Source organism: Asterias rubens, chromosome 21 (assembly GCF_902459465.1).
Source record: "Asterias rubens chromosome 21, eAstRub1.3, whole genome shotgun sequence".
Taxonomy (NCBI): Eukaryota; Metazoa; Echinodermata; class Asteroidea; order Forcipulatida; family Asteriidae; genus Asterias; species Asterias rubens.
In genome coordinates, this window is record NC_047082.1 from 11,883,100 (window position 1) to 11,906,835 (window position 23,736).

Here is a 23,736-nt window from a genome sequence, read left to right on the forward strand (position 1 = left end):
GTAATTTTCCACTAAAATATTTGAATTTGATTTCGAGACCTCAGCTTTAGATTGTGAGGTCTCAAAATCAAGCATCTGAAAGCACACAACTTCATGTGACACCGGTGTTTTTCTTCTTTTTTATCTCGCAACTTAGACGACCAATTGAGTTCAAATATTCACAGGTTTGTTATTTTGTGCATAAGACTGGTCTTTGACAATTTACAATGGTGTCCAGTGTCTTTAAAGCCACTGGACACTTTCGGTAAACAGTATTGTCCAAGGCCCACACTTCGTGTATCACAACTTACATGTATATTTAAAATAACAAACCTGTAAAAATTTTGGCTCAATTGGTCACCGAAGTCGGGTGAAAATAACGGGAAAACCCACCCTTGTTTCCACACGTTTCGCCGTGTCATGACATGTATTTAAAATAAATCCGTAATTCTCGATATCGAGAATTGATACCTTCTGTAAACCCTGTATGTTATTTGTAAGTCTGTGAACTTTCAATTTTTTTCTGTTCCGAAAGTGTCCAATGGCTCTAAAGAGTTTTTTGTTTCCCAAGAAAAGTGCTAACTTTAAAACGTCAGCTGACTCTTATCATCTAACACTCCATTCTATGAACATTATGTACAAATGACCTGTGGAATGTATACATAAAACCCATCAATATGTAAATTGAAAAATGTCCGATATTGACTGATTGATTGATTGATTGATTGATTGATTGATTGATTGATTGATTGATTGATTGATTGATTGATTGATTGATTGATTGATTGATTGATTGATTGATTGATTGATTGATTGATTGATTGATTGATTGATTGATTGATTGATTGATTGATTGATTGATTGATTGATTGATTGATTGATTGATTGAACTTATTCGGATAAAAATACACCAAAAACATGCAAAAAATACATACTACACAACGACAGGAGGAAAGACAATAAAATAAGATAAACCGAAATGGAACACAGGAAATACTGTACAGAATTATCCAAGGATAACCCAAAAGCCAATAACCATACTTATTTCTATTGGTTTCTTTACAACAACAAAAACGGCAAAAAAAACACCCAAAAGAAACGGAAGTACCAAAAACATACGAATCTAGTCCAGAGCGAAAAGATGAATCATGGAAAACTAAGCAAGAAACCACAAAACTTAAAATGAGTCTTGCAAACCGTACAAAAAAAATTACTATGATATTTTCATTATAAAAACTATAGTATCATTATTATTATCATTTAGATGGGGTTGGTAGCTGCTGTGAACGAGCACAGTGCTTATGGATTCAACATTTTTTATTAAAGTAATGTGACATTTGTTTGCCGTTTACTCAACATGTAGACGCTGAGTTCAACTGAAGTGTTCGCAGTTGACTTTGACATAGTTTAAATTTCTTGAAAATTTTGCCTGAAAATTTTCATTTATGTTGACTTAAAACAAAAAACCTTTAACTCGAAATGAGTCTTGCAAACTGATCGAAAAACATGACTACGGTATTTTCGACTTGAAAATGAACATTGACATTTATTGAAAGTTCAAAGCTTAGCCCTTTTGTCACCTGATAAGACCCTCTTGGGCCCTGTCTACTCGGGTAACGGACCTCTGCTGTCTCTTTTATTGTGTTTGTCGCCCCCTGGCAGTGCCCTTACCCGTGAGTCAAAGTGTTTTCTATTTGCACTTCTCCATTGCAATAAAGAACTCGGAAAAGCACCGAATATACAGTGTAAACACTCATCGGTGTAGGGATAAAAACCAAAGTTAACATTCTTTATCCCTGATGCAAATTTAACATTCTTTAGCTTGTTGCGGTAACCGCTGCTAAAATATATGATTCGAGCTGCCTCTAGCTACCAATCTCGGTGGTCTAGTTGGTAAGACACTGCTCTAGAATCGCAAAGGTCGCCGTGGGTTTGAACCTTCAGATCCCACCCGAGTAATATGCGTTTGATTTTTTTTGGCAGCAACTTGGGGAAAACATTGAGTACACAGTGCTAACCCACGGTGTAAGAGTATTTAAAACCAATTTTAATATTCTTCATCTCAGCTGCAAATTTAACATTGTTAAGTTGTTGCATTACCCTCTACTAAAAACATAGGATTCAAACTGCCTCTACTAGCTATAGAGTCTGTCTTTATCCTAGTCAACGGAGGGATTGCCAAATGGTGCAAATGACATCATTGATAAACAGCCTTACATTTAAGATAAGTAGGTGAGGAAGCAGTAACCTATATCAGTGGCGTACAGTCAATGACTGCAGCCTGCATCTATAAGATGCATTTGCAGTCATGCTCGTCCCCCGTCAATTCTGAAAAGTCTTCTTCTTGCACAAGCTGTCATTCCCAACAACCGTCGTCAAGCACTTTGATCCTCCGCTTCAATGTATCCTTTACTCGCTGCAGGAATTCCCTTCCTCCTGCTATTAGAAGGGCCTGCAGGACTATGACGGAAGATTCGACATGCAAGTAGTCACTGTAAACGTTTGAAATAGGCTTCCCTGATGTAATAAAGTAGTACACTGACGAGGGGCTCGGTGTCTTAAACAGCTACTTCAGCGAAATTTGTTTGACTTGAATGCTATTTAAACAAATTTTTGGTGCTTCTGGGGGGGGGGGGCCTGGGAAAGATTGCAATTTCAAACTTTTCTGTCAGCAAGGCCTCTCGTCCTTGTGTGTACGTATACTCTGTGCTTTCCAAAGACCTGTTTCCTTCAAGTCTGTCAAACATGTCAGTGTGTTTATTGTGAACTAGATTTGAACTAGATTTGAGGATTGAAAGGAAAAAAACAAAAATATATATATATATAATGCACACCTTTTTCCAAACTGGGATCTATGGTCAGAGTAGTCCCCGGTCAATTCGATATGTGATATTCCCATGATAGGACCTATACCTGTCGGATAACATCAGTTGAGATGTCACTTGTGTAGGACCCTGGACATCAGCAATCCAATAGCCGTGAGCTTCAATTAGAATCAGGCGTCCTCACCAATGACCAAGTTGACGAGAGAAGAAGAAAAAAAAAAACCCAGATTTATCAGAAAGATATCAAGTGAATATCATCTATGTACCATGTACTTTGCACAATCAAATTACCGCGGCAGTGTTGGGATAAACTTACTGCTCCCTGGTAGCCATGGCAACAGTCTGTTTACGTAAAGTTGGTCGGATAACATGGATTTGATATATTAAGGTTAGGCAATATAAAACGGATTTCGTGATATTTTGATATTTAAAAATTTTCATCTATGATTCTATAATGACTTCTGTCGCTGGTCTGCTTCTGCGAGTGTGTTGTTCTGGTTCATGCATTTTGTTTTTACTGGCTAGAAACATTTAAAGGCAGGTTTTTTTAATTATGTGACCAATTTATGAAGTACCTAATAATGGTTTACAAGGTGCTGCGGCACATTCAGCAGCCATAGCGAGAAGAACTAGGGCAAACCCTTTCTCTTGAGCGATGAGTGCACTGGGTTCTTTTACATAAATTTGCCAAAGCATGGGAGTGTCTTTCATGTCTTTATGTCCCATCCGAAGGATGAACATATAGTGTCTTGTTTTAGGACACAAGTGTTGAGACCGGCAGCTGATTTCACGAAATTTTACGCAACTGCGTAAGTCCACTTGCGCAATGTTTATGGCGCAACTTGCGCCATAAATGTAGTGCAAGTGGACTTACGCAGTTACGTAAAGTTTCGTGAAATTGGCCCCCGGACTCCAACCCTCACACCAGACATGATAGAGCTTGAGTCCAGGAGTTGATTTCACAAAGAGTTAAAGACTCTTATCTCGAGTTACATGTAGGACGAGTTATCCGTCCTAACTTAGGACTAGCCTTAAGTTTTTAATTTTTCCTAGGACTAGTCTTACGTTAGGACAAGTCCTAACTTTTTGTGAAATTGACCCCTGTGCGCTTGACCGACCGGCCATGAGATGCCATGTTTTATTACTTTGTTATTGCCTTTACTTTTAGGAGTGGTAACCAAACGTCTACCTTCCCTTTACCCCTGATTGTCAAGAGTTCCAGCCGGTTCTTGGCCTGCCCTGCCTGCGGCTTTCTCCTCACACCCACCTTGTATGGTTGTACTTGAAAAAAAAATCAACAGGATTCAAATTTTATTTCAATAAACTTTTTTTTCAAGTTCCTTTCTTGGAAACATAACTTCTACATACTTGACTAAAACTAACTCTGCATTTTCCTTGTTTTTTTTCTCTTTCCTCTTACAGCTTATATTTCTACATGGGCTTGGGGATACTGGGTAAGTACAGTTGAACATGATGTTTTGTTTTTACCATATCCTGCATTGCAAAGTGCAAGTGCGTCTGCAGCAAGCTTTTAACTCTGCCAAAATCTTCCATAAAAAAAAAGTTTCCATATAAAAAACCCCAGTCTTATTGGGTCTTTCAGACTATATAAACTTCTTTTTCTATTATTATTATTATTTACTTTGCCACCAATTCTTGGGCCTGAAACCGGGTTACCCCCTTCACAGTCTGTAAGGATGTAGGCATGGGTATCATCCACTAGGAGCCACCTACTCCTGGGGCTGAAACAGGGTTACCCTCTTCACAGTCTGTAAGGATGTAGGCTTGGGTATCATCCACTAGGAGCCACTTACTCCTAGGGCTGAAACAGGGTTACCCCCTTCACAGTCTGTAAGGATGTAGGCATGGGTATCATCCACTAGGAGCCACCTACTCCTGGGGCTGAAACAGGGTTACCCCCTTCACAGTCTGTAAGGATGTAGGCATGGGTATCATCCACTAGAAGCCACCTACTCCTGGGGCTCAAACAGGGTTACCCCCTTCACAGTCTGTAAGGATGTAGGCATGGGCATCATCCACTAGGAGCCACCTACTCCTGGGGCTGAAACCGGCATGGGTATCATCCACTAGGAGCCTGGCTGGTAGAGCGGAATGCACCACATTGTACCTTCTCATCTTTTTCGGAGCAATTATTGTTTTAAGTGCCTTATGTACTTAAGTGTCTTGACCAGTATTCAAACCCACAATCGGCCAAAACAACATGCCACAAATTACCTCAAATTACCTCCTTAAAACAGGAATGTTGTTATAAAAGGACAACAAAATAAAGAAACACTTGGCAGAAGTGAACTTTTAAAAGGACTCCAGAACTCTTCATAAGGAGTAACCTATTTATAAAATTGCTCTTTTTACAATGCTGTAACAAGAGCCGAATGTACAGAGCCATTGCTAAAAACCACCCACAGAAATAAAGATATGCAGTAGAGCCAACCACATTAAAAACTGTTTGTACACGTAACAGTATACAATTGTTGCATGCTGTGACGGGGTCCATGGCGTTTTGTACACGTGAGGGGGGAAATGGCACCCAAGCGAAGTCAAGGGTACCGTTTGCCACCGAGGGTGTACAAAACCCATGGACCCCAGTCACAGCGTGCAACAATTGTTTTGTTATACCCTGGTAACATGATTATTCCTCTTCTCGAAGTTCTGTTGTCATCTTCAAACATTATTAAGACGGAGCAATGTATAGTTTATTCATGGCTGAATGCTTAATAAGCGGACAAACTGTTCAAATAAGAAACAATTCTTCACCTGTTCCCTCGAACCCGCGTGTGTTTCGTACAGCGCTGGAAATCAACCAACGGTGGGAACGATCAAGGTGATGTACACCGGTGTTCATCACTTTTCATGTTACCCGGTGCGCTGTGCATTACGCGTAGCGCGCATCTTTAGCCATGATACATGTGTATTTGTTGCACGGCATGTGATTGGTTCTCGACCAATCAAACTTCACAATTTGTACAGAGGTATAACAATGACATTTGTTCACTGAGGGATAACAATATTTGCATAGAGTACAAGTAACAATTCATTAGGTATGGATTGCCAAAAAATTTCAGAATCTGGTTGCTGCGTGATCATCAATAGTAGTGAATTGCTTTTGAAAGTGTGTGCAGAAAGACTGCCAACAATTTGTAAGAATGTCTTTTGTGTTTTACTATGATGTGTGTCGCAAGAGCTGCCAACTCGCCCTGTTTCTTCAGATACATGTAGTTCCCTGAGAATTCTCTAAACTTTCCATGCTCTGATCAACAAATTTGAAAATCTCCCTAAATATGGAAACTTTGTCCCGACTACATGTATGTTGAAAGTAATTCTAAATATCTCCCTGACAAAAACGTAAACCGCGTGTAACTTTGTTGTTTTCACTGGAAACTAAAGGTCTGCTATAATTTATTTTCACCAAAACCAATAATTGAACATGTACTTTTTACAGCCTCTGTTTGACGATTCATTCTAAAAAAAATTTGTTCATTGGAAAGTCCGAGCGAATACACACTTGTATTGTGCAGCCAAAAATTGGTGAGAAACCGGAGATCTATTTATACAGAAATCTTATTAGGCAAATGTGACAGGTTGTTTGTCCGAGGTGACCCGTTTCTTTCTGGGGTGAAAATTACTTCTTTGCTTTTTCCATTAGCAAGAGAATACAATTTACATCTTTACAGATATTAAGGGCGGGAGGAAGAATTGTGTCGCCTGTCAACGTCAAGGCACTCAATTCTTTAAACAATAATTATTGATCACATTGTACAAGTGTTGAGGTGGGACGCATACAGGAATCAAGTTACAAGTGGTGACTCACACTCGCCATGAGACATCTCAGCAAAAGACTACATACAGTACAACTCGGACTCAATTATCATGACCTGGACCTGACACTGAATTGTGACTTGTGAGTTGCGTACTTTTCCCAGCATTAACTATGACACAGTTTGTATTGAGTACATTTTCAGCCTAAACTCATCCTGTTGATGACTCGATTTCCTAATGAGTCATAACATCAAAAGACTCATACTCCGACTTGGACTCGACTATCATAACTGGGACTTTACACTGAGGACTTGTGACTCGTGAGTTGCATACTTCCCAGGAATAAATTTGACAACATTTGTATTGTGTATATTTCAGACTCAAGTCTCACTTTTTAGTCACTCAAATTTCCTATAAGTCAAATTGAGAAAAGACTCTTGACTTAGACTCAACTATCATGACTTGTGACTCAAGTAATTTAAATTGAGTATAATTCAGACTAAAGTCACACTATTGGTGACTCGATTCCCAATGAGTCAAAAGACTCTTACTCTGACTTAGACTCGACTATCATGACCTTGACTTGTGACCCGTGAGTTGCATACTTTTCCCAGCAATAACTTTGCCAAACTTTAGATTGAGTATATTTCAGACTAAAGGCACACTATTGGTGACTCGATTCCCAATGAGTCAAAATATTCTTACTCTGACTTAGACTCGACTATCATGACCTTGACTTGTGACCCGTGAGTTGCATACTTTTCCCAGCAATAACTTTGCCAAAATTTACATTGAGTATATTTCAGACTCAAGTCACTCTATTGGTGACTCGATTCCCAATGAGTCAAAAGACTCTTACTCCGACATATTGTAGGTTCGACTTTCATGACCTAGACTTTACACTGAAGACATGTAATTCGTGAGTAGCATACTTTTTCCAAACTACACGTATAACTTTGATAAACTTTAAATTGAGTATATTTCAGACTCAAGTCACACTATTGGTGACTCGATTCCCAATGAGTCAAAAGACTCTTACTCTGACTTATTGTAGATTTGACTATGACCTACATTGTAGATTTACACTGAAGACATGTGATTCCTGAGTAGCGTACTTTTCCCAAACAATATTTTTGATAAACTTTGAATTTTGGAGTCTTTATTTTTGTCTTCATTGCAAGGAATAGCGTAGCGCAGCCCACCTTGTTGGACCGTTATGGCTCTCTTGTAACAGCGATTTGAATATAAATTCGCAATCAAAGCGGTACGACTTGCTCGTACTTGGTAAACTTAGTGTGGACAAGTCCTTGATGGTCTGCCGCGGTGAGACAGTCGAGTTGTGGCGGTGCTCTCGCGAGATCACTGCTCTCGCGCAAACTGCTGGTTGCCGACTTCTACTCGCCGTTAAATGGGACCGTAGTCGTGAGAGCAGTAGTCTCGCAGGCCAGCAGTCTCGCGAGAATACCGCGAGAATACCGGGGAGATTCGGAATAGAGTCTAAACACTATCACCGCGACAGACATTTAATGACTTGTCCACAAGTCTAGATGGTGGGCTGTAATGGTGACTATGATAAGGCCGATAAAAGGGTCATAACATCTTAACAAGGTGGGCTAGGAATATACGGTTACGATATCAATATGCACTGTAGCAAGTCCCTGTTTTCTACTATCACAGTTGAAAGATAGTTTTTTCTGTACCGTTGGATTAATTTTTCCATCTGTTGCCTAGCAAGCATGAAATTGGAGAAGGCAGAGAGTGTTTAGTTAGATTGGATTGAAGGAAAGTGCGTCTAGCGTAGCCATTTTTTTTTTTTTTTTTCCAATTTCAATTTTGTTCTTCCTCTTTTTATATTTATTTTTTATTCCCTTAATAAGATTTACAGTAAAATTGGTTACTGGCTGCTAGTGCGGCTGCTACTCAAACCTGGCAAGTGTGAGATGTATAAGATGTACACGTATGAGTCCGCTAGTGATCTTTAGGCCCTTTGCACATTTTATAAATAATTAATCTTATATTTTTTCCACTACTGGCGGGTGAATTATTTTGTGGTGGTTCAAATTTTATGTGTGTGGCTCAAGGGCAAATGAAGCATTTATGTATATTTAATATGCATAAAATTCATAATGCAGTTAAAGGCAGTGGACACTATTGGTAATTACTCAAAATAATTGTTAGCATAAAACCTTTCTTGGTGACGAGTAATGGGGAGAGATTGATGGTACAAAACATTGTGAGAAACGGCTCCCTCTGAAGTGCCATAGTTTTCGAGAAAGAAGTAATTTTCCACGGATTTGATTTCGAGACCTCATTAGAACTTGAGGTCTCGGAATCAACCATCTAAACGCACAGAACTTCGTGTGACATGGGTGTTTTTTCTTTCATTATTATCTCGCAAGTTCGATTGAGCTCAAATTTTCACAGGTTTGTTATTTTATGCATATGTTGAGATACACCAACTGTGAAGGCTAGTCTTTGACAATTACCAATAGTGTCCACTGTCTTTAATGTAAGGTTTACAGAGACTTTAAATATTCTTTCCACTTTCATGAGGACTTTTTTTCAAATTAGTTCATCATACATGTTACGTAATCACTTTTAAAATTTTAATCTGAGATAAGGATTCTTCTTCCTTCATGTATTCGCTCCGTATTTTCGGGTGAAATCTAAAAAAACGCGACCACCTTTTGAAATAAACATTCCAGATAATAACTTCCAGAAACCAAAGACACACTTTGCCTTTAAATGAAAGCAAATTTGTTTCTGCTTCAGCGCCTCTATGCAATTGGGTACTGAGGCTTGGTACAAATTTCTCTTCAATTTGTCACATTAATATTCTAAACAGCCGGTCAGGCCTGCATATTTCAACTGGTAGGTGTTTTTTGTTATCTTTGCGTCAATATTTGAAACGATTTTAATGGAAACTGAGGGGGCAAACTTCTTAGTTTCGTTCGCAAATGTCACAAAGAGGCGTGAATATTTTTCATTGGTGCAGTTATTTGTAATTTTGTTTTACACTGTTGAAAGCAGTGTCTGTACATGTACATGTGCATGTTGTGGGACATTTGCCCTTAAAGGTACACTTGCCTTGGATCGGGCGAAAATGTTTTATGAAAAGCGTTTGAAGCCGTTTATTATAAAATGCTTGATAGATGTTTTTAAAGTAGATTATCATACATAACGATCCACACAAATATGCCTCAAAATTGCATTGTTTTCCTTATAAATCATAAACTAACACAGCACGCCATTTTGTGAGTCAAGTTTTTGACTCCATAAAATGGTCGACCTGTGCACTCATTGAAAAGAGAAGGGGTTTTCCCGGTGTTCCTGGCTGGATTGGCAGCATATTGCGCCACAGCACCTTGTAAACCATTACATGGTGCTGTGTAAAAGGAGTAGGTCTCAAAATTCAAATCGTAGTCCCACATACCTTGAAGGAAATATTGTATGTTTAAAAAGCACTTTGAGACGCCCTTTGGGTGTGTAAAGCGCTATATAGAAACCGACTAATATTATTATTTTAATTTTATTATTTCGCAAAACCTCACGTAATCAAAAAAGCTTAATCTTTACTTTTTAATTGCAGTCATGGATGGGCCTCAGTGCTGGACGAATCCAGAAAAAACGCTGATCATGTGAAGATAATTTGTCCAACGGCGTAAGTATACATGACAGTAGCTGCTACTCTACCCTGGAAACTAATTATCGCTTTTGACAGAGTGATTGATCATTAGATGAAATCATTAAATGAAATTAATTTTTCCAACTCAGTGTTGCATGAATTCATGGTCACAAATGGCAGTTTATTGGTGCCTCTGGCCAGTATTTATTTCACGGCTTTAGGTATCCAGGAAAGTTTTGAATGTTAAACAAATATATATAGGATCTCAGTAAAAGTCCAGATTTCTGTGTGAAAACCACCTGGGTTACAGCAACTTAAACATTTATAAAAACATATTTAACCTTTGCAGCTTTATTACTAATATTGTTGAATGACAGTTTTTTAATACAGAGGGGTTGTATAAATATATATCTGTAAATAACTTGCTTTTACATGTATAAGACAAATATTTTGTGTAAATAACAAAGTTTCACCAGACCTGGAATTTCATGTTTGAACATGTTGAAAGGGCAGCGCCATTTTCATCTGACAATCTTTATGAGTCAAATGGAAACTTTGGAAGGGCATCAAGGCCAAGACCAGAGGCAACTGGAGATCATGAAAAAGTTATTGGTTATGAATGCAAACAGCACCCCTGGTGAAGTGAGGATTGTTGGGAGATTTCATCGTTTCATTTATGGGGTGTCATGGTCATCGAGGTGTGGGTTCGGGTCCCAGCAAAGACACTTGTGTCCTTGAGCAAGATGCTCTACTGTAATAACTTCTCTTCCCCCAGAGGTATAAATGGGTACCTATAAGAGTAGAGGTTGGTACGGTTTTCTGGGGTTGTATACTCCTCAGGGAGCTGAGAAAGATTAAATAAACGTTATTGGCCCAATGACCAGGGCGCTAATGTAAAGCGCATTGAAACGGTTATTGTAAAATCACTATAAAAGAACTATAGACCTTATGCGCATGTCGTCATGTCAGTAAGGAGCCCTCACCCAGAGGTCAAAAGGTTGTTCATTCGCCAATCCTGTGCGCCGTGCGTACAAACCTGTGCGTTTCGATTGTTTCGCCAAGTTTACCTCTAAGATGGCAGCTGGATGACGTCAATGCAAGGTCTATAATATTTGGTTTGCGGTTTTAAACGCTGTGTGTGTATCTACTTGCCAGGTAGAGTTTTAAGAAAACCGTCTTTCTTTATTCTACTACCGGGGAGTAGATTGTTCTGAAAAGAACTGTCCTCCTTTTTAACTATTACCCAGGCGAGTGGTATAGAAAATAGGCAGGGACTACTACTTGAGCTTATAGGATCCGCAGAGTCGGTTCTTAAATTGGTCTGAAATCAATATTATGATGTTTTTGATTTCACTCTTACAGACCTGTTATACCGGTGACGTTGAACATGATCGACATGCCTGCCTGGTTTGACATTGCAAGCTTGTCTTTCAACGAAAATCAAGATGAAGCTAAAATTAAAGAATCCAGTAAGATGTGTAAGTAGAACAATTAATTTCTGTGTTTATGTTGTTTAAAGCCATTGGACCCTTTCGGTTCAGAAAAAAAAAAAAAGTTCACATATTTACAAATAACTTACAGGGTTTACAGAAGGCAATGGTGAAAGACTTCTCTTGAAATATTATTCCATGAAATGCTTTACTTTTTGAGAAAACAGCAAAACAATATAAATTCTCGTTAACGAGAATTACGGATTTATTTTAAACACATGTCATGACACGGTGAAACGCGCGGAAACAAGGGTGGGATTTTCCGTTGTTTTCTCCCGACTCCGTTGACCGATTGAGCCTAATTTTTCACAGGTTTGTTATTTGATATAGAAGTTGTGGTACACAAAGTGTGGGCCTTGGACAATACTGTTTACCGAAAGTGTCCAATGGCTTTAAAGTCGGCAGTGGTATTTTGTCAAAAGGGCATGAAAAAAGATTCTGTTCCTAAAGTGTCCAATGGCTTTAAAGTCGGCAGTGGTATTTTGTCAAAAGGGCATGAAAAAAGATTCTGTTCGTAAAGTGTCCAATGGCTTTAAAAGGTCTGGATACTTTTTACACAATGTCCACAGAGTTACTTGCTGAGGGGATGTAGTTTTTAGAAATAAGTAAAACAATGTCACCAAAATTATTTTAGTCTCATTTTTAGCATGTAAAAAACGTACATGTAACATACCATAACATACCATAACTTATTATACCATAACTGGTTGATACATTTTTACATGCAAAACAATTTTTCGTCTCACTGAGACTCTGAAAAAGTATCCAAATCCTTTAACCAGGGTTCTGTTCAAAACGAGGCCCATTTAGGTATATTATGTACATGTATAGGGCGTATAATGGAACACAATGCTTATATGATAGTGTCCAAAGTTCTTATATATTTCTACCACTAGATCTACATGTACCACCAGCACCTATAAAACAACTAAGTTAACATCTGTCATTAGTTCAGTGTGAGTCAAACATTGTTCAATAAGAATCTCGTTAGGATTAAGAATTGGCATGTGGCGGTCGAGCGGTCAAGACCTCTGGAGCTCCGGTGTTTCTGATCAGTAGAGAGTGGATTCGAGTCCATGCCCTGACACTTGTGTTCTTGACCAAGACACTACGGCCCTATCCGAATTGACGGTTACGGCTACGACTGTTGCTAAATGTGTTGCTAAGGATGTTCTATACATGTAGTTCAACGCATGATGATGTGGAAGTGTACCAATGGCCGTAGCTGCATATGAAGATGCCAATTCAGACAGGGCCATAACCATTCACATGTAGAGTATCCTTCGGATGTGAGAAAAACATTTTAGTCCTGCTCCACGCAATCATCTGCTAGCGTCCTCTTTTGACACAAGTTTGGCAGGCTATGTTTAAACACCCTGAATTTATTGTGATTAATAAAACATTTAATCAGTGGACCCAGGAAGATACCATTCCACATTCCTGTCCATACCATTGAGCAACGCGATCTTCCTCGCGTTCGAGCGGTACTTGAAGGGTACTAGTCTATTCCTGACTTTCCTAAAATCTCGCATTCGCATTCCATTGTAACTCTTGACCTCTTTGAGCGTTGGGACGTGATCCATGGCCGGTATCCCGATTCCTCCTCCCATGATGTCTGCCCTTAGGTAAGCAAGGAACCAGTGAGTGTTATTGAAGTACTCTCTGTGGTTGTTGACGTCCATTGACATGTTGCGATTCCAGCCAGTGTCCTGGCTGCACATCTGTATGGCTTTCCCCAACTCCGTCAACGAGGTGTTCTGGACGTCGGCGTCGGGTGTATGCGTGATGATCCAATTCATGGTCTGCGTCAAGATGACAGAGTATTTGTTGTCGACATTCAGCAGAGGCTTCATGGTCTTCAAGAGCTTTGCGTGACCAACCAAGTCGGCAATGTTGGAGGTGAAGATCCTGTCGTAGTGTGGCATCGCCAGGGTGAGATGATGATTGGGAAAGTCCAAACAGTTTGCCAGTGACATGTAAATACTGAGTCTCCCCTGATCTATAACGCCGAGAACATTTTGGAGAAGCTGAGATACGTACCGATGATACCTCACCATCACAGACAAACCAGGGACGTCGGTAAACTCCTCAACCCTTAAACAGTCCCAGACCTTGAAGGCAAATGAATCGGTGCGGATGCAATACACGAACTTGAAATCTTTGGGTGAGTGTATGCCAGCAGCCCTTCGCGTTTTCCTCGACTCGTACGTCATCGATGGTCTCCCAGTCAGAGTAGGATTGTCAAAGAGAAGGCTTCCATGATGCGTGTCCTTAGCAACGAATAAGCCGTGATCGAACCACTTTTTCATGAATTTCATGTCTGCTGGAGACAAGCGACGTAAGTACTGGGGCAGGCCATCCTGGGCACCAATGTCCTTCTCAAAGATAAACGTCCTTTGTTGCCGGAGATTGATGCAGTCGTCTTTGCTCCGCTCACACTCCAGTGTCAGCCAACCCTCCCAGACCTCACGCATGTAGACCAAGTCAGCATCGTCAACTCTCACCACTCCATTAGTGGCTTCACAAATACTCTTGGTGTTTTCTTTAAGGAGCTCTTTCAGCGTTGCCCTGATCAAGTTATAGTCGCTCTCCGAGATGTGTACGGAGTACCAGATTGTCGCCAGAGAACCACATAGACCCTCCCTCTGCATGTATCGCACCATCATGAACAGGAACATTGCATTTCTTGCCATTACAAACGGGTCAAAGTCGTCCAGGGTCACGTGGACGTTTCCTTGGTAAGTCGCTGGTAAGGACCCAAGTGTGAGCATGGTGCTCCGCAGATCGCCACAACCCGCTGATAAGATGTTGTAATCTCTAGTTTGGTCTTGGTCTTCTGGTGCTCCTGTCTCGGACCATTCGTTCCGCGGTAGTTGCAGGAAGTCTAACGCAAATGTGTTGCCGATGTAAGCTGGTCCGTCTGCCGTCTTGAAGAGAGACTCTCCGAGCGAGGTGAACAAGGATGACATGATCAATGAGGCATCTTTGATGAAGTATTTGATGGGTTTGCATTGCTGCTTATGGTAGACCCAAGACTCTGTTTGACAGGTTTTACTGCAGTATGATGCGTTGTTACATCCACTACACTGTAAAGGAGGGAGAAAAATAAGAGATGTTGTTAACAATATTTAGGGTTGAACAAAGAAAAATTTACTAGTAGCCAGACTTGAACCTGTGACCTGGGTCACTAAATTTTGCTTAAGCAAAAAAATCCTTGCTTAGTAAAATCAGATTATCGGCCAAGACTCCACTCAATTGTTATGCTAGGTCATAGAGTTATGTATAAGAACTAGAGGGCGCACGGGTGATGCTTCGTGCACAAGGAGACACGCGCGTGCCATTCTGTACGCGTGTTGAATATGAAACACACGTTGGAGTTTGTGTTCATTAAACGCTACGCGATGCTGTTTTGTTCAACTTACAAAATGGCCGCACAAACACACGCTGTGGGATACCAGTTTTTTCATTTACAAAATGGCCGCCTGCCTGCATGCCGGGGCGAGTACATGTATATAGGCCAGTGCGCCCTCTAGTTCTTATATATAAGTCTATGTGCTAGGTAAACAACAGCTAAATACCTGTCACAAGCAATGTATACGACATGATATTTTGGCCAGTAACATGTGAAAAATAAGCAAGCTATTTTCATGCTCAAGCAATTGTTTTTTGCTTAAGCAGCTCTATGAAATTGGCCCCTGTGCCTAACCAACTGAGCTATCTACACTGTACATGTAGCCCTATCTTTGCAGTCACCCTATTCTTGTCAATATCATTGTTCTGGGATGCCGTTAAGAAGACAATTCACCCTCATCATTGAAAGTTTAAAATATATGAACTTTCACCTGTACCACTTGAATGGTCTAGTATACTTCCTTTCACTGCCTTTGGCCTCTCACCACTACTCCCATTGGTTCATAGCCACCAGTTGTTCTCAAATAGAAACTTTGATTGCTGGCTATAATTTTCCTGCTTTTTTTCTGGATCCTAATCCCTTAGTCCCTTTCCCCTCTTTTTTCCTATAAACGGATATATTGTTTGTACTTGTTTTATGCCTCTGAAGCCGGTTTGGACCGAAAGCTAAAAGGCCATCTACCCTACTCATTATATTATATAGCGCACGTATCTACCAAACAAGGTACTCAAGGCGCTGAGATATATACAAACTTTCAGAAAGATAGGTAATTGCAGTGATGAATTTTGAGACCCAATTATTTAGCACCTTATAAGGGTTTACAAGGTGCTACGGCGCATACAGCAGCCACAGCCAGGAACACCGGGGCGAACCCCTTCTCTTTTTTGAAAAGTGCACTGGGTTCTTTTACATGCGTTACACAACACATGGGACCAACATCTTTACGTCCCATCCGAAGGACGAAGCAATGGTTAAGTGTCTTGCTTAAGGACACAGGTGTCACGGCTGGGGATTCGAACCCACACTCTGCTGATCGCAAACACCAGAGTTTGAATTAGGTGCTCTTAACCGCTCGGCCACGACACTTCCATGTTAGATACATGTATAATGTAAACTTCTCAAAAAATGTTTATATGGCCCAAGCATGGGAGACATTCGAACTCTGGGTGGCATCAGACCTACCAGGTACTCGTAGAGTTCAATTTTTTTACGACGCTCTCAGCATGCTCACATTTTCAAGAACAATAGTTTTACCTGTTAAGTCTGCTGCCACCTAGAGTCCTCAAAATACATGTTCATGTATGCAAAAGAATATCAGTTTTATACATTGAATTTTGAATCTGAGAAGCGTTATCTCAGGTTGTGTATTCCTTTCAGGAATTATTCTTCCTAGTGCGTAGATATTTGCTCCTTTTTTTTTGGGGGGGGGGGGGCGATCTCAAAAACGTGACCACTGTTTGAAATGAAATGTTCACATGTTAGTTTTGTAGTATACATGTACTAAGTATAGGATTAACACTCGGATAGTTCCAAAAAGCAAAGGTATACTTTGCTTTTAAAGGCAGTGGTCACTATTAAGGTTATGGTTTTATGTAGTATTGTGGTAATTCTTGTGCAATTTTACATTTATATGTTGCTGTTCAATAGGATTGTAAATTTCATGTATTTTTATAAACTTGACGAATAAACCATTCAATTCAATTGGTAATTACTCAAAATAATTATTACCATAAAACCTTGGTAACGAGCAATGAGGAGAGGTTGATAGTATAAAACATTTCGAGAAAGAAGTAATTTTCCAACGAACTTGATTTGAGACCTCAAAATTAGATTAAATCAAGCATCTGAAAACACACAACTTCATGTGACAAAGGTGTTTTTCTTTCATAGTTATCTCACAACCTTGACGGCCAATTGAGTTCAAATTTTCACAGGTTTGTTATTTTATGCATATGTTGAGGTACACCAAGTGAGAAGACTGGTCTTTAACAGCTACCAATAGTGTCAAGTGTCTTTAAGAAATATATTGTTTTTTTAAATCAATTTATTTGATTTATACCTCTTGAACGTGGTCGCGTTTCTTGCATCTTTCACACTGTTTAGGGCCAAATACCAGGCACTCCACGCTACCATGTCTGACTTTGTCTTGTTGCAGGCAACGTTTGCTGCAGTATTCAGCCACTGGACACCCGGTACATTTCACACATTCGCTTGGCAATATTTTCTCACAGCGGAAGCAGTGTCCCTCAATCACATCCATGTTGAACTGAAAAAGGAACAACAAAATATCATGCTGGTGTAGTAATTATTAATAGCAATAAGTAGTTCTTTTGTAGCGCATTTCGCAATAACTTACAAATACATTGCAATGAGTTTTACATTACTGCCAGGCTGGTCATTGGGCCATATCGATCATTTTACAAATTTTTTCTTGGCTCCCTTTCTCGGAACCGTCTACCTACAATTACATGTATCTACATGTACATGTATCTACATCATGTATGTGGAGTTCACAAAAGATTTATGTAGTCTTAACGAGAGTTAGGACGAGTTACTCGTCCTTGTTAGGACTAGCCTTAAGTTTTTAATAACTAGTCTTAAGTTAGGACTGCATGTATCTTTGTGAAATCGACCCCAGGGGCCAATTTCATAGAGCTGCTTAAGCAAAAATGTTGCTTAAGCACGAAAATAGCTCGCTTATTTTACACATGTTACTGGCAAAAATTTCATGCAATATACATGAATTGCTTATGACTGGTATTTAGCTGTTGTTTACTTAGCATACCAAATGAGTGGAGTCTTGGCCGGTAATCTGATTTTACTAAGCAAGGATTTTTTTGCTTAAGCAGCTCTATGAAATTGGGCACTTTGTATGAAACGGCACTTCATAAGAAGTACATTGTATTATTATTATTAAGGTGAAGCATACCTTTCTTGTTGAAGATTATCTCTAGACTCTACACCTATCTGTGACGGTTGCTTTCTTCAAGACTGATTGTGCGAAATCAAGTTGAGTAAACACTAACTGTGAACTTGGGCATGCATTGATAAAATACACGGAAACCATCGTTTATTACCACACCCAGATGCAGTGTGTGCACCTCTGTATCAATAACACACTTTAGTGTTGTGTGTATTACATTACACATATTTCCATGTACCCAGGGGTTTATTGTTAAAGTTGTTTTTACCTTTTATAAGTGTACATAGTAGGTCATGCATAGCCTGATCTCGTCTGTATGGCACAAAAAAAAGTAGCTAAGCGAGGCAAAAGTTATGCTGACATGTACCAGAACAAGGCTACCAGTGGAAATGGCCATGTCTGTTCAGGCCCTTGTCTATTGTACCATCTGTGTGACTGGTATCTTGCATAATTATTTTGCTTTTCAGTTCAGTAAGCAATATTTGCTTTGCTTAGCAGCTCTACGAAATTTTGCCTTGAAGAAAAACATGTGTATAGTGACATGTATATGTAGTCGGGTGGGAAAAAACAGTGATTTAGAGTGGTTAGACTAGCCGAGACAGTCTGCTATTTGCTTTGACATCTTGCATAAATCTATTACACACTTTTATTATACGCGCCGACTGGCAGAAGCCAAAATTGTCGCTAACACTGCATTCAGCTAAATCTGGCAACTTTTATTGTACTTCTTGATAATTTGGCAGCAACACTTCTCATTTAGCTGCCTCAAAATTTTAGATTTTGTTTTTTGATGAGGTCATTATCGTAATTTTCTGATGAGGATCAAAGCTCCGCCAGAGACAATTTGTGTACATAGTGCACTGTGTACATTTCCTTTCAGCTTGTACTTGGTGTTTAAGTTGAGTCATTATGATGCTGTCTCTTTTCTCATGCATTCACCACAGCCTACATTTATAACCTGTTATGTACATAACCCCCAAACATGTGTATGCACATTGGCATGAAATCTGGATCTTCCAGAGTAGTATGTACAATGGCATTCAGGTGTCTGCATTTTAAAGCAAATTGTCTGATTTTTACCACTTCAATATTACATTGCAAGAATTCCGCCTACAGCAATTTTTCTTTTTTATATTTGTGTTCTGAACAAATTTTGACAGATATCTTATTATTTCATTATTGACTCTTTTATCTTTATATATGCCTAGGGGATATTATGCAATTCCAAAATAAGATCCTTGCACATCGAAATCTCGCCCTCAGAAATAAAATATTAATAAAAATAGTTTCCCAAGGTGCCTGAAGTTACCAAATTGTACGATACCTTTTAAAATAAAACTGTATACAGTAGCTTGAATCTATAATGGCGAGTCATGGTCAAGTGGATTAGACCTTTGGACTCAAGCTCTGGTGTTTCTGATCAGCAGAGTTTGGGTTTGAGTCTTAGGCCCAATTTCATAAAGCCTGTAAGCAAAAAAATGTGCTTAGCATGAAATTTCTTTGTTGATAAAAACAAGATTACCAACTCGGGACTCGAAAAAAGTACTGAGTATACAGTACTAATGGGTTAAAAAAACAAAATTAATATTCTTTATCCCCGATGCAAATTTAACATCTCTATATCGTTACGGTACCCGCTGCCAAAACATAGGATTCGTACTGCCTCTAGCTACCGGGCAACCTCGGTAGGAAAGTACTGAGTATACAGTGCTAACACACATCGGTGTATGGGTACAGGACTCGGGAAAGTACTGAGTATACAGTGCTAACACACATCGGTGTATGGGGAAAGTACTGAGTATACAGTGCTAACACACATCGGTGTATGGGTACAGGACTAGGGAAAGTACTGAGTATACAGTGCTAACACACATTGGTGTATGGGTACAGGACTCGGGAAAGTACTGAGTATACAGTGCTAACACACATTGGTGTATGGGTACAGGACTCGGGAAAGTACTGAGTATACAGTGCTGACACACATCGGTGTATGGGTACAGGACTAGGGAAAGTACTGAGTATACAGTGCTAACACACATTGGTGTATGGGTACAGGACTCGGGGAAAGTACTGAGTATACAGTGCTAACACACATCGGTGTATGGGTACAGGACTCGGGAAAGTACTGAGTATACAGTGCTAACACACATTGGTGTATGGGTACAGGACTCGGGGAAAGTACTGAGTATACAGTGCTAACACACATCGGTGTATGGGGAAAGTACTGAGTATACAGTGCTAACACACATTGGTGTATGGGTACAGGACTCGGGAAAGTACTGAGTATACAGTGCTAACACACATCGGTGTATGGGTACAGGACTCGGGAAAGTACTGAGTATACAGTGCTAACACACATTGGTGTATGGGTAAAAACAAAATTTATAAGATTACCAACCAAATTTTAATTTGTTGCATATTGCTTGTTACTGTATTCAGCTGTTGTTTGCTTATCATGAAAATCACGTGGGAATTTGGTTGGTAGTCTTGTATTTATCAAGGAAGAAATTTCATGCAAAGCAAATTTATTTGCTTACAGACTTGATGAAATTGGGCTCTGGTCTTTAAGCAAGACACTTTTAAAGCAATATTACTGCGTTTTTCAAATGGGATGTAAAGCCATTGGTCTTGTGTTTTGTGATGCACAGAACAGACTAGGGGTTCGGCCCTGGTTCCTGGTTTGATTGGCTGCACCAGCAGCACCTTGTAAACCATGGTGCTATGTTTAAAGAATTGAGTTTCATACTTCCAAAACCTAGATCCACAATAGCTTGACGGAATGTTGAAGCGCCTTGAGCGTCACTGAGTGGGGGGTATGAGCGTCACTGAGTGGGGGGTATGAGCGTCACTGAGTGGGGGGTATGAGCGTCACTGAGTGGGGGGTATGAGCGTCACTGAGTGGGGGGTATGAGCGTCACTGAGTGGGGGGTATGAGCGTCACTGAGTGGGGGGTATGAGCGTCACTGAGTGGGGGGTATGAGCGTCACTGAGTGGGGGGTATGAGCGTCACTGAGTGGGGGGTATGAGCATCACTGAGTGGGGGGTATGAGCGCCACTGAGTGGGGGGTATGAGCGTCACTGAGTGGGGGGTATGAGCGTCACTGAGTGGGGGGTATGAGCATCACTGAGTGGGGGGTATGAGCGTCACTGAGTGGGGGGTATGAGCGTCACTGAGTGGGGGGTATGAGCGTCACTGAGTGGGGGGTATGAGCATCACTGAGTGGGGGGTATGAGCGTCACTGAGTGGGGGGTATGAGCGTCACTGAGTGGGGGGTATGAGCGCTATTTAAGAAGTGTCATCTGTATGTACATACTCTCATTTTCTCAACATTTTGTTCTCTCTATTTTTTCCTCCTGCAGTAAATGAGTTAATCGACGAGGAAGAGAAACTTGGCATTCCAAGCAATCGCATCATGATCGGTGGATTCTCACAAGGGGGCGCTGTTGCACTGTACACCGCACTCACAAGAAATCGACAACTTGGCGGTCTTGTTGCACTCAGTACATGGCTGCCTTTACATACAACGTTTCCCCAGGTAAATTTTTTACCATGAAAACCTTTACATGTATGTCATGCCATCAATGTGCTTCTGATATCTAAGCTTTAAACACACTGGACACTATTGGTGATTGTCAAAGACCAGTCTTCTCACTTGCTGTATCTCAAAGTATGCATAAAATAACCAACCTGTAAAAATTTCAGTTCAATTGATCGTCAAAGTTGCGATATAACTATGAAAGAAAAAAACACCCTTGTCACACGATGTTGTGTGCTTTGCGATGCTTGATTTCGAGACCTCGAATTCTAAATCTGAGGTCTCGAAACCAAATTCGTTGAAAATTACTTCTTTCTCAAAAACTATGTCACTTAAGAGGGAGCCATTTCTCATAATGTTTTATACTATCAGCCTCTCCCCATTATTCGTTACCAAGTAAGGTTTAGATGCTAATAATTATTTTGAGTAATTACCAATAGTGTCCACTGCCTTTAAGCTATGGTAACTCAGGCCTTGCTTTTCACTTTTGAAGGGCCACAACGATTTCCCTCTGGTAAGAGGCACTCTTAAAAGAAAATGTCAATTTGTATGGAACTGTGCAAAGGGCACACAAGCAAAAGCACAGGGCACCCGGCAATTATGGTGGGTTATTTTGAGGTCTGGTAATTTGAGAAGTTTCCTGGATTTACTAACTTAGCCCAATGTTTGGACTGTGTCTTGACTATGCAGTTGAAGACAATACGTTGACATTTAAATGTACTTCACATAGAAAAACATAGACCACAAAATGTGCATTTTATTTACATCATCTCGCATCACTCTTGCACTCAACTTTCACCTCGACTCCTTTTCTAATTCCAAACTGAACCGGATGAATAAAATACAACTCACAGCCCTGACTGACTAATATGGAGACTGCCAGCAAAGGGGGGGGGGGGGGGGGGGGGGGGGGGGGAAACAAAGGTAGTCAACAAAAAGATTTGTCACAACTTAATGAGAGTAGACTTATATTGGGACATTATGTGACTTGTGACTTAACTTGACTAGCACAAGTTTGACTTGTGACTTGACTTGACTTGCGAAAATTTAACTCGTGACTTGGCTTGACTTGAGCAAAAATGACTTGTGACTTGACTTGACTTGAGCAAAAATGACTTGTGACTTGGCTTGACTTGATCAAAAATTACTTGTGACTTGACTTGACTTGACTTGACTTGAGCAAAGATGACTTGCGACTTGACTTGATGAGCAAAAATGACTTGCGACTTGACTTGATTGACTTGAGCAAAGATGACTTGCGACTTGACTTGACTTGATGAGCAAAAATGACTTGCAACTTGACTTGATTGACTTGAGCAAAGATGACTTGCGACTTGACTTGACTTAATGAGCAAAAATGACTTGCGACTTGACTTGATTGACTTGAGCAAAGATGACTTGCGACTTGACTTGACTTAATGAGCAAAAATGACTTGCGACTTGACTTGATTGACTTGAGCAAAGATGACTTGCGACTTGACTTGACTTGATGAGCAAAAATGACTTGCGACTTGACTTGATTGACTTGAGCAAAAATGACTTGCGACTTGACTTGACTTAATGAGCAAAAATGACTTGGTTCAGCACTGCGTCGGCCCGCTGTAATCTCAAACTACTTGAGACTTACCCAGTCAGTTTCCCTTGTGGTATACTACTTGATATTATGAACAATCTTTCTTGATTTATCTGTTACAGGCTTTTGTTGGTCCTAAGAGAGACTACCCAGTGTTACAATGTCACGGTGATTCCGATAACATGGTCAATCTACAGTTTGGAGCCATGACTAGCGCCCTCATTAAAGGTTTCTGTAATGATTACAGATTCAAGAAGTACGATGGTCTGGGACACAGCAGTAGCATTCAAGTGAGTAACAATAGGCCTGTTGGCACTCGAACGTCGGTCAAGTTTCATTTGCAGTGTTTTTCATTATTTCTGGATTGGTCATGGATTTCTTTTCCAGTGTTGTCTTCAAGTCTGAAAGGAACAATAAAGAATTGTTTTGTGCTAACAAAACAGTTGCTGACAGTGTAAGCACTTTATGTAATCCACCATAGACATAAACTGACAAACCTGTAGAAGTTTGAGATCGATCGGTCATCTGGGTCACGAGAGAAAAGTGAAAAACAGATTACAAATTTTGCATTGCATTGATGCCAAAATGAAAATGAA

General features: G+C 40.1%; 2 protein-coding genes across 2 annotated transcripts in view; one reads left to right on the plus strand and one right to left on the minus strand.

Annotated features, from left to right (window-relative positions):
- LOC117304295 (acyl-protein thioesterase 1-like) overlaps window positions 1–23,736 on the plus strand; it is a 40,097-nt gene that overhangs the window by 12,723 nt on the left and 3,638 nt on the right. The window contains exons 3-7 of the mRNA XM_033788672.1: window positions 4,227–4,258; window positions 10,171–10,242; window positions 11,569–11,684; window positions 21,392–21,567; window positions 23,263–23,430. Coding sequence (XP_033644563.1) covers window positions 4,227–4,258; window positions 10,171–10,242; window positions 11,569–11,684; window positions 21,392–21,567; window positions 23,263–23,430 — 564 coding nt within the window. The remainder of the gene's footprint in view (window positions 1–4,226; window positions 4,259–10,170; window positions 10,243–11,568; window positions 11,685–21,391; window positions 21,568–23,262; window positions 23,431–23,736) is intronic.
- On the minus strand, window positions 12,045–18,194 carry LOC117304294. The gene is made up of 3 exons (XM_033788671.1): window positions 18,038–18,194; window positions 17,168–17,374; window positions 12,045–14,782 (listed from the first exon to the last, which is right to left on the minus strand). The coding sequence occupies exons 2-3, from the start codon at window positions 17,366–17,368 to the stop codon at window positions 13,100–13,102; spliced, it is 1,884 nt and encodes a 627-aa protein (XP_033644562.1). The 5' UTR covers window positions 17,369–17,374; window positions 18,038–18,194; the 3' UTR covers window positions 12,045–13,099.

Bases quoted from the DNA above. Each gene is read 5' to 3' on its own strand.
- LOC117304294 (XM_033788671.1), bottom strand. From the start codon at position 17,368: ATGGATGTGATTGAGGGACACTGCTTCCGCTGTGAGAAAATATTGCCA. The intron at 14,783-17,167 runs GTATAAATCAAA...CCTCCTTTACAG, and splicing joins AACGCGACCACGTTCAAGAG to TGTAGTGGATGTAACAACGC.